This window comes from Parasteatoda tepidariorum, chromosome 2 (genome assembly GCF_043381705.1).
Source record: "Parasteatoda tepidariorum isolate YZ-2023 chromosome 2, CAS_Ptep_4.0, whole genome shotgun sequence".
Classification (NCBI taxonomy): Eukaryota; Metazoa; Arthropoda; class Arachnida; order Araneae; family Theridiidae; genus Parasteatoda; species Parasteatoda tepidariorum.
The window spans coordinates 54,094,679-54,107,957 of NC_092205.1; the positions used below are offsets into that span (position 1 = coordinate 54,094,679).

General features: G+C 25.3%; 1 protein-coding gene across 8 annotated transcripts in view; it reads left to right on the forward strand.

Annotated features, from left to right (window-relative positions):
* The window catches only part of LOC107453350 (ATP-dependent translocase ABCB1), a 95,164-nt gene extending 90,327 nt beyond the window's left edge, over positions 1 to 4,837 (forward strand). For all 8 annotated transcript variants that reach the window (XR_011636155.1, XM_071177582.1, XM_071177577.1 and 5 more), the window contains 2 exons: positions 897 to 1,043; positions 2,265 to 4,837. Coding sequence is in view for 7 of the 8 variants with exons in the window: in XM_071177582.1 (XP_071033683.1) it covers positions 897 to 1,043; positions 2,265 to 2,465 (348 nt within the window). In the remaining variant the exon portion in view is untranslated. The remainder of the gene's footprint in view (positions 1 to 896; positions 1,044 to 2,264) is intronic.
* The last annotated feature ends 8,442 nt before the right edge of the window (positions 4,838 to 13,279 follow it).

Sequence of the window (13,279 nt, forward strand, 5' to 3'; positions counted from 1 at the left end):
CAGTGATTCTCAACCACTGTGCCGCGGCACTTTTGTGTGCCGCTAAATTCTTAAAATGTGCCGCCAAATAAAAGAAATGATACAATAAAAATTATAATGCTTTTTTTTATTATGAGTGAAGTTTAAATTAAAGAAAAGTGTATATATATATATAGATATATATGTATAACAACTTAATACTACTACATTATATTATTAATTTAACATTAAGTATTAGCACTAACATCATTTTTAAAAATTCTTGTTATGATGTTTCCATTGCTATTAGGAATTGTTAGCGTGTCAGTACCTATTAAAAGAAAAACTTACTTTAATTTTTTTATCACGTCCGCTACATAAATCGATTGTGCAATCCCGTTTGCGGAACATTTCTAAATGGCACTAGTTAAGAAAAATATATGTGATAATTTTATGGGAAATTTTACAGGAATCTATTTATATTACCTCAAAGAATCTAAGCTAATGTTAAAGATTTATCTAAAATATTGATGTTGAAAATTTTTTCCTTTTAATGTATTTGTAGTTAAGAACATGTTTATTTTTATAGATGTCCTAAATAGTAAAGCATAGTTAAAGTTACATACATGTATAAATCATGTGACTTTATCCTTTAATAAGGGATGGAGACGATTTTGTTTAATTAGTGTAATCAAAATAAATGAATTATTGTTGTTATTTTAACTCATTTGACTTCATGCTGCACTAAACGTAAATATTTGTTGTATATTGCATGTTATTTTCAATTAAAAGTTTTAACAAGTGCATTGCACACATAAATACAATTATGAAATACAGAAGATTTAAATAACTTGCTTTTAATATTTACTGAAAATACTTACAAGCTAGTATAAATTGATTATTTAATTTATGTTACTTATTATTTTTGTTGCATTAAGGGCTACGACACTCCAGTTGGTGACAAAGGCACGCAATTAAGTGGTGGCCAGAAGCAGAGAGTGGCTATTGCTCGAGCTCTCTTAAGAAATCCCAAAATATTACTTCTTGATGAAGCAACTTCTGCCCTCGATGCGGAAAGTGAAAAGGTTTGTTAACACTCTCATCAAATAAATACAATATAATTGGCTTAGAACTTTTCATTTTTCCAGTCTTCAAGTTTATTGATTAAGGAAATTCTTTTTCTTTCCTTCAAATCAAATTTATGGAATTAAAATTGCCGAAAAGTGATATGTAAAGGGTTCTTTCTAAGAAAACGGTGTTCGAAGGGGACAAATGGAGGGCATATTCGAGTTCAAGAGGTTACTTTACGTATTAATCAACTGATTGGGTGTCAAAATGAAATTTTTTTCAATGCAAATCTAGAGAAAATGATATCGTGTTAACGTGAAATAAGTGCAATTATAGTGATTTAGAAGAATATTTTTATTTATTTATTTATTTTTCAAAATTTACTGACAATATTTTTTAGTAGAATGTATTTTTTCCTTACATTATTTTTTATAATATGTAGTAATGTTTTTGTTTCTGTATGATGTGAAATATATATGTATGTTATCAGTAGTTTTCTAATAAGAACGTATAAATAAACTCACTTTTTCAGTGACTTCCATGTTAGCTTTTAAACATTTTTGCTGAATTATATTTTTTTAATTACTTCTATATCAACGTATAAATAGACTTTTGTGATTTGTCCTTTTCCCTGTCCTGCAATTTTTACCACAACACCTAGCAATGGGCCTGAATTATATTTTTTTTTGGTTACTCTTGTAATAACTTTTAAGCTGAATTTTTTGCTTTGACATTTTCCTTATCGGACAGTTTTCAACAAGATAACTTACGTTGTGACTGAATTATATTGTTTCGTTACTCCTGTACCAATAATCAGACTTTTTTTGTTTGTCCTGATCTCTATCGGGTAATCCTTACCGCTATGCCTACGCGTTTTGATCCGAATGATCTTGTGCCCGTTTCGTTGTTGATTTCTGTATCGGAATTTGATATTCAACTGATTATCCCAAAACAACTCTTATGAAACTGATTAATGCTAATTAAATAAAAAACTATTTAAACTTGGTATAATATGGTATAATATGTGTTTCTAACAGCTCATGTAATTCATTTTAGATAATTGATGTAAAAAGTACTCAAAAGGGAATATGTATAAAAATGCATTTATACATTTATATTATTTATACATTTTAAAATTCAGATAATCGCGAATTAATTAGTTAAGTAAATGTTTCAAACGAAAAATACATTTAGTAAATAATGTGTACATCATACTACAATGATTTATTTTCAAACAGGTTGTTCAAGAAGCCTTAGATAAAGCAAGTAGTGGACGCACATGTCTTATAATTGCCCATAGACTTTCTACAATTCAAAATGCAGATACAATAGTTGTAATTCATAAAGGAAAAATTGTAGAGAAAGGCACCCATCAAGAGCTTTTAAATTTAAAAGGACATTATTACAATCTTCACAATACACAGAGTGGTGTACAGTAAGTTAATTGTGGAAAATATTCATCATAATGTGATTTATGTCATCTCATCTTTTTAGTGAAGGCTAATATTAATTGTGTATACCAATGTTCATTCAACTATTTACTGCTTATTTTTTCTTTCTTAGTGATGAAGTATTAGTAAGTTAAAGATATTTATTCTGTAACTCATGTATAGATTAATATCCATAAGTTTTGTGCTCTTTTCACAAACAGATTGCTTACTGAATCTTATTATCCTCCAAATGCCACTTTTATCTTTAACCATTCACTTGACGCTGCACTTTGTTATGGGCACATACACATTCAATCCTCATTCATTTCAAGAAGTCCAATTACCCTTAGTCTTTTTTTTTATCTTGTCTAGTCTTTTTTATTCCAATCTATTTATAAAAAATTATAATAACGATTACAAAATATACTTTGAGATTAGAATTATTCTGAGAGAATAGATCCAAAATGTAATTTTTTAATGAAGTTCTATGTGCAAAATATATTTGCAAATTTGTGCCTGTTTGTTACAAATAGTCGTTGTATTTTTGTATAAGCTAATAGTTATTACTAAAATGTTATTAGCAATTTGCAATAATAAAAGACAATTTATATGCTTGATACAAATTATATTGGTGCTATGTTATGGTGAATGCTTTTGGTGATTTGTTGGTCATATTTATGGCATTTCAAATATTAAATTTACAAATACCAGAACTATTTAAACAGATTAAAAGTGATACCAATCAGTTTTTATGTTAAAAATTGATAAAATATCTGCATGAAGAAGCGTATCTGAAGAAATAAATTACGGAATTTAAGAGTTCTTCGCCAATAAATCATTCGACCATATATACATATTTTGGTTTCTAGGCGCAATAAATTGATACTTACTCTTATATGACTAAAATTTGAAGAGCAAGGTTTTGCTATTTTTTATTTACTTGTTTAATATTTTCTATCAAACAATGTGCAATTATATAATTGATGTTGAATGTATTAAGACTATCGTATTTTTCTTGAAAATATTTTTTAAACAAAAGTAATAATTTAAATATTTGCAATTAAAAAATAAAGATAGATATATTTTATCATTCAAATTTGAACTAAAAACTTTTTAAGCTCTTAAAGATGTATTTAAATGAAAAAAAAACAGAAAAAAAGTTTTCTTTTAGGAATTATTATTATGAAAAGTTATTTCATAGAATTATTGCACACCAAAGCATTTTTTACTTATATTTTTTTAAGGTACTTACAGCTTTTCATCATTGCAATGTTTGAATTCTCTAAATGGTCGCATGAGTATCATTATATATACAACATTAGTGTCATACCATTTTTATTCAATGTTGTATTAAATAAAACACATTTTTATTTGTTACAACATTTTGCACTTCATTGAATATTGTACTTAATGCAAGTTATTTTTTAGTATTACTAAATGTATTTATATGTCCATAGTTTATTTTAGGAATAAAGTTTTACCTGATTGTGTTGTAAAATATTTATGTTTGAAAAAAAATTGTTGACTGTTATAAGTCACTTTGTGTAACTGAAAATACTTCAGTATTGTATTTTGTAGATTTAAATTAAATATATGTGTTCTAATTACAATATTAAGTATTTATTAAGAAATGGTTATTTCCAGTTTTATATTTTAGCTTGAAAAAATAATTATTTAAACTTTTGTTGTAAATTTAAATTGTAATTATTTTTAAATTAGTATAATTTTGAAATTTTATATAAATTATTTTTTTAAACTATTAAAACTAAATTTTTTACCTTGTTATATAAACGAATTTTTCATAAGCTTAATCTGAAACTCAATAAACATAATTATTATTTCCTCTACTTTTTTAACCGTAGGAGATAAATAACAAAACCTAGCTGATGCAAAAATATCTAAATAAAAAAAAAAAAACTCCTGCTAAAAATATTAAGCTCTATAAGTTTATGATTAAGATTGCAGAAAAAGTATACCTCTGAAAAACATAATTTTTTTAATTCTCCGATCACTTAAGTTTTTTTTTGCTTTCAAGGTCAAATTATAAAACTATTTCGGCAATCAAAATTTCATAATTCTTTTAAATTAAGCATTTATAAGATGTATTCAAATTAAGATTATTCCGTTACATTTGATTTGATTTCTCTTTGATTTTATTTCTTATATGTCTGTACTAAAATTTCATTCTAACTGTGTAGATTGGAGATTTGGTTTCGAATATAAATGAATATGTATAGATACGATTATTTTTGTATAATTTTTCAAATGTTTTATTTTCTGTCGAATGTTAAACAAAACGTGTTATTTTATATAAAATATACAAAATTATTTTTAATATGTTGTTATTGTTCTAATTAATAAAGTTTGAACTATTCGCTAAATCGTGTCTTAACATCTTTTTTGCCATTTACGTTTAAAGGTCATTTAGATTTAATCTTTACCTTTTTTTGTGAAACTATTAGATTCACGAATGAACGTCAATATTGTCTTTTTAAACTTTTTTCTGGGTTAGAATCATTAGAAAACGAATGCAATTGACAGGCGTAAGTTACGTTGAAATGAAAATATAATTCTAGGCAAAAGCTCTGAAAAAAGAGGGACACTGCTCTCATCTTTTGAAACCTCACATTCAATAGTAAAAATAATTATGGAGGTTAAATGTATAAAGTAAGAACCATTTATTTAAAAACCTCCACATAAAATGATTAAAATATGGAAAATAATATTTGATTCTTAATTTAAAATGTTGCGTCTAAAACTTATTCAAGCTGTTGATTTTGGTTTATTAAGTTTAAAAAGTTCACATCAAAACCAATTGTAAGAATATGAGGTAGGAAAGGAGCAAATTAATATTTAAGTAAAAAAAATTTTATTGTTTTTGACGAAATATTAATGATCTTAGTCCTAGTAAACTACGTCTAAAGTTAATAAAAGTGTTTTTCTTTTGTCAGAGGGAAAAACGAAAGCGTTATGAATTTCACATTTTAATCTCTACTAGATTGCAATGCGCCTAATACAGACACGATTTTTTCCTTAAATATTTGTGACCTTTTTTTAAGAAAATTTTTTCCACAATTTTTTTTATTATCTCTAATACTATAAGCATTTTTCAATGGTTTTGTTTATGCAATAAATTGCACATTTTGATAAATTTGTGGACTTAAACATGAATAACAATTTTGGAAGAAGAACTTTTTGTGAAGAAGGATGCATATTGTCATTTAATTTAAAAAAGAGATTTCTTTAATGAGATTGACTCAGCTTTATAAGTCGATTTAAAATAGTTTTTAATTTATCTTAAGTTATAAAATTCGTCAGTTGCAGTTTTGATAAATTCCATGTTCTTATTAGCTTCCTTACTTCACAAGAAAAATATTCATTTCTAGTATTCATCTTTCAAAAAAGTTATTATAAAATGCAAAAGAAATGGAAAGTGAGTCGTGTTGGGCTTTTATATATAATAATTCTTATTTTTGACAACTGTCTTATTTTGCGAGAATTAATATAGTAAAACGAAAATTTTGATATAGGAAATAAATATTTTTTATGAAAATTTAAAATNACTTACAGCTTTTCATCATTGCAATGTTTGAATTCTCTAAATGGTCGCATGAGTATCATTATATATACAACATTAGTGTCATACCATTTTTATTCAATGTTGTATTAAATAAAACACATTTTTATTTGTTACAACATTTTGCACTTCATTGAATATTGTACTTAATGCAAGTTATTTTTTAGTATTACTAAATGTATTTATATGTCCATAGTTTATTTTAGGAATAAAGTTTTACCTGATTGTGTTGTAAAATATTTATGTTTGAAAAAAAATTGTTGACTGTTATAAGTCACTTTGTGTAACTGAAAATACTTCAGTATTGTATTTTGTAGATTTAAATTAAATATATGTGTTCTAATTACAATATTAAGTATTTATTAAGAAATGGTTATTTCCAGTTTTATATTTTAGCTTAAAAAAATAATTATTTAAACTTTTGTAGTAAATTTAAATTGTAATTATTTTTAAATTAGTATAATTTTGAAAGTTGATATAAATTATTTTTTTAAACTATTAAAACTAAGTTTTTTGCATTGTTATATAACCGAATTTTTCATAAGCTTAATCTGAAATTCAATAAACATAAGATAAGAGCTTTATAATTATTATTTCCTCTACTTTTTTAACCGTAGGAGAAAAATAACAAAACCTAGCTGATGCAGAAATATCTAAATAAAAAATAAGCTCCTGCTGAAAATATTAAGCTCTATAAGTTTATGATATTAAGATTGCAGAAAAAGTATACCTCTGAAAAACATACTTTTTTTAATTCTCCGATCACTTAAGTTTTTTTTTTTGCTTTCAAAATGAAATTATAAAACTATTTCGGCAATAAAAATTTCATAATTATTTTAAATTAAGCATTTAGAAGATGTATTCAAATTAAGATTATTCCGTTACATTTGATTTGATTTCTTCTTGATTTGATTTCTTATATGTCTGTACTAAAATTTTATTATAACTGTATAGATTGGAAATTTGGTTTTGAATATAAATGAAAATGTATAGATACGATTATTTTTGTATAATTTTTCAAATGTTTTATTTTCTGTCGAATGTTAAACAAAATGTGTTATTTTATATAAAATATACAAAATTATTTTTAATATGTTGTTATTGCTCTAATTAATAAAGTTTGAACTATTCGCTAAATCGTGTCTTAACATCTTTTTGCCATTTACGTTTAAAGGTCATTTAGTTTTAATCTTTGCCTTTTTTTGTGAAACGATTAGTTCACGAATGAACGTCAACATTAACTTCTTAAACTTTTTTCTGGGTTAGAATCATTACAAAACCAATGCAATTGATAGGCGTGAGTTACGGTGAAATGAAAATATAACTCCAGGCACATACTCTGAAAAAATGAGGGACACCCCTCTCAGCTTCAGAAACCTCACATTCAATAGTAATAATAATTATAGAGGTTGAGAGTATAAAGTTATAACCATTTAATTAAATACCTCCCCATAAAATGAATAAAATATGGATTAAATAACTAATAATTATGTATAATCATTAATTATTGTTTTTAAATAATAATTAATGATTAAAATAATGTGCCTCAAACTTATTCAAGCTGTTGATTTTTGTTTAGTTATTTCTGATTAAGTTTAAAAAGTTTGTAGCAAAACCAATTGTAAGATTATGAGGTAGAAAGAGGGCAAATTAATATTTAAGTAAGAAAAATGTTATTGAATTTGATGAAACATTAATGATCTTAGTCCTAGCAAAACTACGTCTAAAGTTAATGAAAGTGTTTTTTTTTGTCAGAGGGAAAAACGAAAGCGTTATGAATTTCACATTTTAATCCCCTTAACCAATTTGGTTTTGTACAATTATCTAATTTTAAAAATTTTAATTGCTACTAGATCATAATTGAGATCAATGCGCCTAATATACACACAATTTTTTCCTTAAATTGTGACCTTTTCATGAGTAAATTTTTTTAAAAATTTTTTATTAGCACTAATACTATAAGCATTTTTCAATGGCTTTGTTTATTTAATAAATTGCACATTGTGATAAATTTGTGGGCTTAATCATGAATAACAATTTTGAAAGAAGGACTTTTTGTAAAGAAGGATACATATAGTCATTTATTTTAAAAAAGAAATTTCTTTAATGGGCTTGACTCAGCTTTATAAGTCGACTTAAAATAGTTTTTTTATTTATCCAAAGTTATAAAATTCGCCAGTTGCAGTTTTGATAAATTCCATGTTTTTATTAGCTTCATTACTACACTAGAAAATATTTATTTCTAGTATTCATCTTTCAAAAAAATTATCATAAAATGCGAAAGAAATGGAAAGTGAGTCATGTTGGGCTTTTGTTAGGAATATAATAATTCTTATTTTTGAAAAGTGCTTTATTTTGCGTGAATTAATGTAGCAAAAAGAAAATTTAGATGTAGGAAATAAATATTTTTTAAGAAACTTTAAAATATAAAAATCAAATTTTTTTCTTAAGGATATTGGTTTTCGCTAAATTGTTACATTTGTTTAAAAAAGATGAATTGAGTAAAAAAGATGATCCGATGCATGTAATTTTTTCACTGGTTTTAAATTATAGATTTTCCACCTTTTTTCACAATGAAAAGCAGTATGGTCAAAATTATAAGAATATGGTAAACTTTATCGAGTTTCTGTCTTTATGGAAACACTAGGAAGCTCAGTAATTTTCACCGAAGTGCTTTGGTAATGATTTTTGTAAAATGAACTATAAAATGTGATTTTATAATCTGTGATAAAATTTGGTATGTGTGGTAAATTTATCATGATACCTAAGAGCATGGCGTAAAAACCATTTATTCGATTAAAGTTACTTTTTAGTTTTGTATTTTTACTATTATTTTCGGTAAACCGTTAGTAACGAAAAAATTTCCAAATGAATGGTCTAAAAGTCGTATAGTTTGGTTTTATTAGCCAGAATTCTGATGTTTTTTTTATTTCCAGAAATGTTGTTACCATACAGTATGGTAATTTTGTTATTAATATGTCACTGTTAATAAAACGCAGAAATGCGACGTTTATTCTAAATAACGTATCTAAATAAAAATAGAAAGCATTAAATACTCTCAAAGACGGGAGCGGTTTGTACCGTTCACAGATTAGATCCCGTTACTCCAAAACAATCTCTCAAAACAAAACAAAAAACTGTAATCGACACTTAGAATCATTTTATAACTAAATTAACCGTTTTACTGAAATTTATAGAATGGGAAATACATTTAATAGTTGTCTCAATCCTGGCTTTGCAGTTTGCAGCTGGCGAATAATAATTTAGTTTAAACGAAGAAGTCCTTACTTTATATTTCATTTTGTTTCCTGTTTGCAACATATTTTTTTCTGTATACTGAATATCGAATTTAAGTGTTAATATTTATATTTCTTTTTGAAATATTAATAATGAAAAAACCAAGCCAATCATCTTTTAAGAACTTCGATTAATTTATATATCGTCAAGGTCCTTATCGTCTAAGTTTAAAATATCGTTGTTAACTGTCTGGCTATTTTCCTTTGCTTAAATATTATGTTATGGAGAATGCATGGAATGAAGTAAGGAAATAACGATAATATTTCATTGATAAGCGCAAACTTCGTGGTAGGTCCTACATAAATAAATATTTATCCGTGAAAAATCTAAATCAGTAAAAGATGTTAGAAAAAAATCCTGGAACTGCGTTTCTGCCTTAAAAAAAGTTTCCTTTTTTTGTGGCGTTTTTCGCTTTCAAATTACGCGTTGCTCTAAAAAAAACTTAAGGAATAATTTTCATTACAGAATTTCAAAAGAATTTCGCTTTTTAACTATTTTTTATATTTTAATGAAATTATAATTTCATTAAAATATTCTGCCTAAAAAAATCTTAGAAATTAAATTTTGGAATTGCGTTACTGCCTTAAACAAATTTCACTCTTTTTGCCCGTTTAACTTTTAAATTATGCGTTAGACAGATTCTGCCTTTAACAAACTAAATAAATACTTTTTTACTACAGAATTTGCAGTGACTTATAGTTTTTTTTAGGCTTTTCATATATTTTATGCTTTTCATATATTTTTCACTGCCTCAGAAATTTTTCACTCTTTTTTCTTTTTCACTTATTTTTTTCTTTTTTTTTAACTTTGAAATCACATTTTTGCGCGCTATACAGATTCTACACTTAAATAACCAACTGAATATTTTCTCCATAGAATTCGCAGTAAATTAAAAAAAGAATTCGCTTTGGAAATTTCTTTTATATTTTCAGAAAATCGAGATTTTCATACAAAATATATTTTAAAATTTCAACGTATTCTTGTATATTTTATTCCTACCCTAAATTATTTTATTCGCATGTTTGTTAAAAGTGTAGATAATGATTAAAGAGCGTAAGGTTTGTTGAAATTATATTAAAAAACAGATTTTTTGAAAACGGCATCGGTTTCCATGGTAACCAAAAAAAAAATATTTTAAAGAAGAAAAACATCCAATTTGTGAACTGTATTTGCAATTTATTGGGTAAGAAACTATTTCTCTAGACGAAATTGGAAATTAAATAAGAAGTATATTAAAATTTCGAAAAATTAGTTATTTTATATTGGGAAATTATAATTTATTAACCCTTAGACGCAGATGGGATGCCGATGCCGCTTTTATGTATTTTCTTTTTTTCCAACGCTATAATTACAAGAAAAATATATTTTGGCTTTTTTTATTTATTAAAACAGTTACAAAAGATTTGTCAGGTTAATGGAATTATATTTGTGCTAAAACAAAAAACCCCAAAGAAAGTAGTTCGAAATTTTTTTCATTCATATTCAAAAATTTATCAATAATTGCTTTTGTAAATTAAAAAAATTTCAATGATGAGTAACTGATTTTCTTGGATCTAAATAACTACAAAATAGAAAATTTATTGATTGAATGTGCGGCGTGTTTAAAAGCAGTAGAGAAAACAACAGCAGTGTTCCATCCTGTATTCAATAATCGTAAATTATTGAAATGCTGAATATAATTTTATTCCCTTAATTTAATCTAAAAAACTAAAAAGTACTGAAAAAAAATGAATGAAAAATATGTGTAATAAAAATTCTGCGTCCAAGGGTTAATGTCGCGAATCTGGAATATCTAGAAATTAATTAAATGTTTTTATAATATCGATAAATTCTCTGTTTCAATTTATTTTGTGTAAAAGATAACATTCTTTTATTCTCTTGGGAACAATAAGAAAGATTTTCTCTTATCATGACTGATAAAATTTCACAATCGCGATGAGAAAAAACTTATGTTTCTCTTAGTAAAAAAACTTTCCTTCTTTGGTAAACTATCCTTTTTAATTTTAAAATGTGTGACTGGGTTCAAAAAAATGTTTTTTGAAACAGCCGCAATTAAAATTTTAATTTTATTATTCGTAATCAGGGATCCTAAAATTATAAGCATAAAGTAAATTCTCAAGCTTTATAAAATTATTTTCTAAAATATAAAGCCAATTTTAACTTGTTAACTAAATATTTTTCTTGTTATACTGAGAACTCTGTAATAAACTGTGATTCATAAATATCAAAATAATTTTTTTTCTAGATCAAAAATATGGCTTTCCTGTGTTTTGAACTAAACTTTTTAAATAGTCAAAATAAACAAACATATAAAACTTAATATATTGATCAATATTGATTTATTTTAAAAAAAAATTCAAAATATTCTTGCTTAAGTCTTGATTAAAGTATTAAATTCTCCCTTAGACCTTAGAACTTAGTTCAAATCATAGCTAAATTTGCAGAAAATTTAATGAATTAAAGTAGAAAATTTAAAAATTTAAATTATTTTATATTAAACTTTGTTAATAATGAATGTTTTTATAAAGAAATTTTCTCAAAATCAATATCTTTTTAAAAATGCATTTAAAATGCAAGATAACTCTAAAATACAAGGAAATTCTGACGGCAAAAAAATTGAATAGTCAAAAAGTAATTTTAAAGATGAATTATACTTCTCTTAAAAATCTAATTTGTTTAAATAAAAAAAATTATAATTCTTGAAGAATGACAAAAAACACTATTATTTTGTCTCGAAGTGCTTATTTGCGTTCCAGTTTTGCCTGTCAGCGTATAAAAAAAAACAACTATAACTTCATTTCGGAAATCAGAAAGCAAAAATTTGAATGTTTTTGGAAAGCTAATGAACTTAAATTTAAAAATAGACAATAGAGACACCGTGGCTTAGGAGGTAGAGCATTCGCCTCTCGTATCCCAGCGGAATTTGGTGATACGAATTCTAGTCCCGGCTTACACTGGCCACAGTGCTAACATAAGATATGATCAGTAATAGATGGACCAAGGGTTATAATCCTCTTGTTGTTGGGCTAATCATGGGAGGGTTTTGATGTTTCCCTATAATGAAACGCAAATGCGGATTGGTTCCAACAAAAAAACCGCCATGATGGACAGTTTGTCCTAAAGCTTGATCCAGGAGTTCCCTTAACGAAGAAGACAAGAGTTCGAGATTACAAGACTGTGGAGTTCAGCATTGATAGTAGTCAACTGAGAATTGGTAGGGCTATTCAACGCCGGTTTCAGAATACAGACAATAAATAAAATCAAAAATTTTGTCCATATTACCGATTTTCACCTAATTGAATACAACAAGAGATTATTACTTAGAATTAAAACTCTTAACATTACTTCGATAAGATAGAAATATTTTGGTGGTATTTTTATTTTAGGGTATTTAGGGTACAAAGCTCTGAAAAATTTTGATAACTTTATTGTTGAAAATAAAACATAAATTCTGTTTGAAATAGAGCAAGAAGTTTTTTTTCTTCTTCATTTAAAAACGAGATGAATTATAATTTCGCGGTACCCGTCATGACCTTCAAATGTAGCTGAAACTATGTGTTAAAATCTGTGAATCATTCGTAAAATCCGTTTAAATTAATTTAATGGATCATTAGTTTTATGGAAAAAAGTTTAATATGATGCATTTTTTATATTTTATGGTAATTTTTTGTGTTATAATTTTTTTTTTAATTTTGTACTTATTTTGATTCATTATTTTATTTTTTATTTTTTTATTCAATTTTATTTTTTATACTTTACATTTATTGTGTAACTTTTAATTTTATTTTTATATTAAACGTTTTATGTTAAAAATTTTGTATTCTTAATTTTTGCCGTAATATTTATATATTTAGAGTGATTTAGAGATTTTACGGTAATAATTACAGTTAAAATTACGGTATATCAGATTTTTTTGTTCCATAGCATGTTCCGCTAAAATTAGATTTTA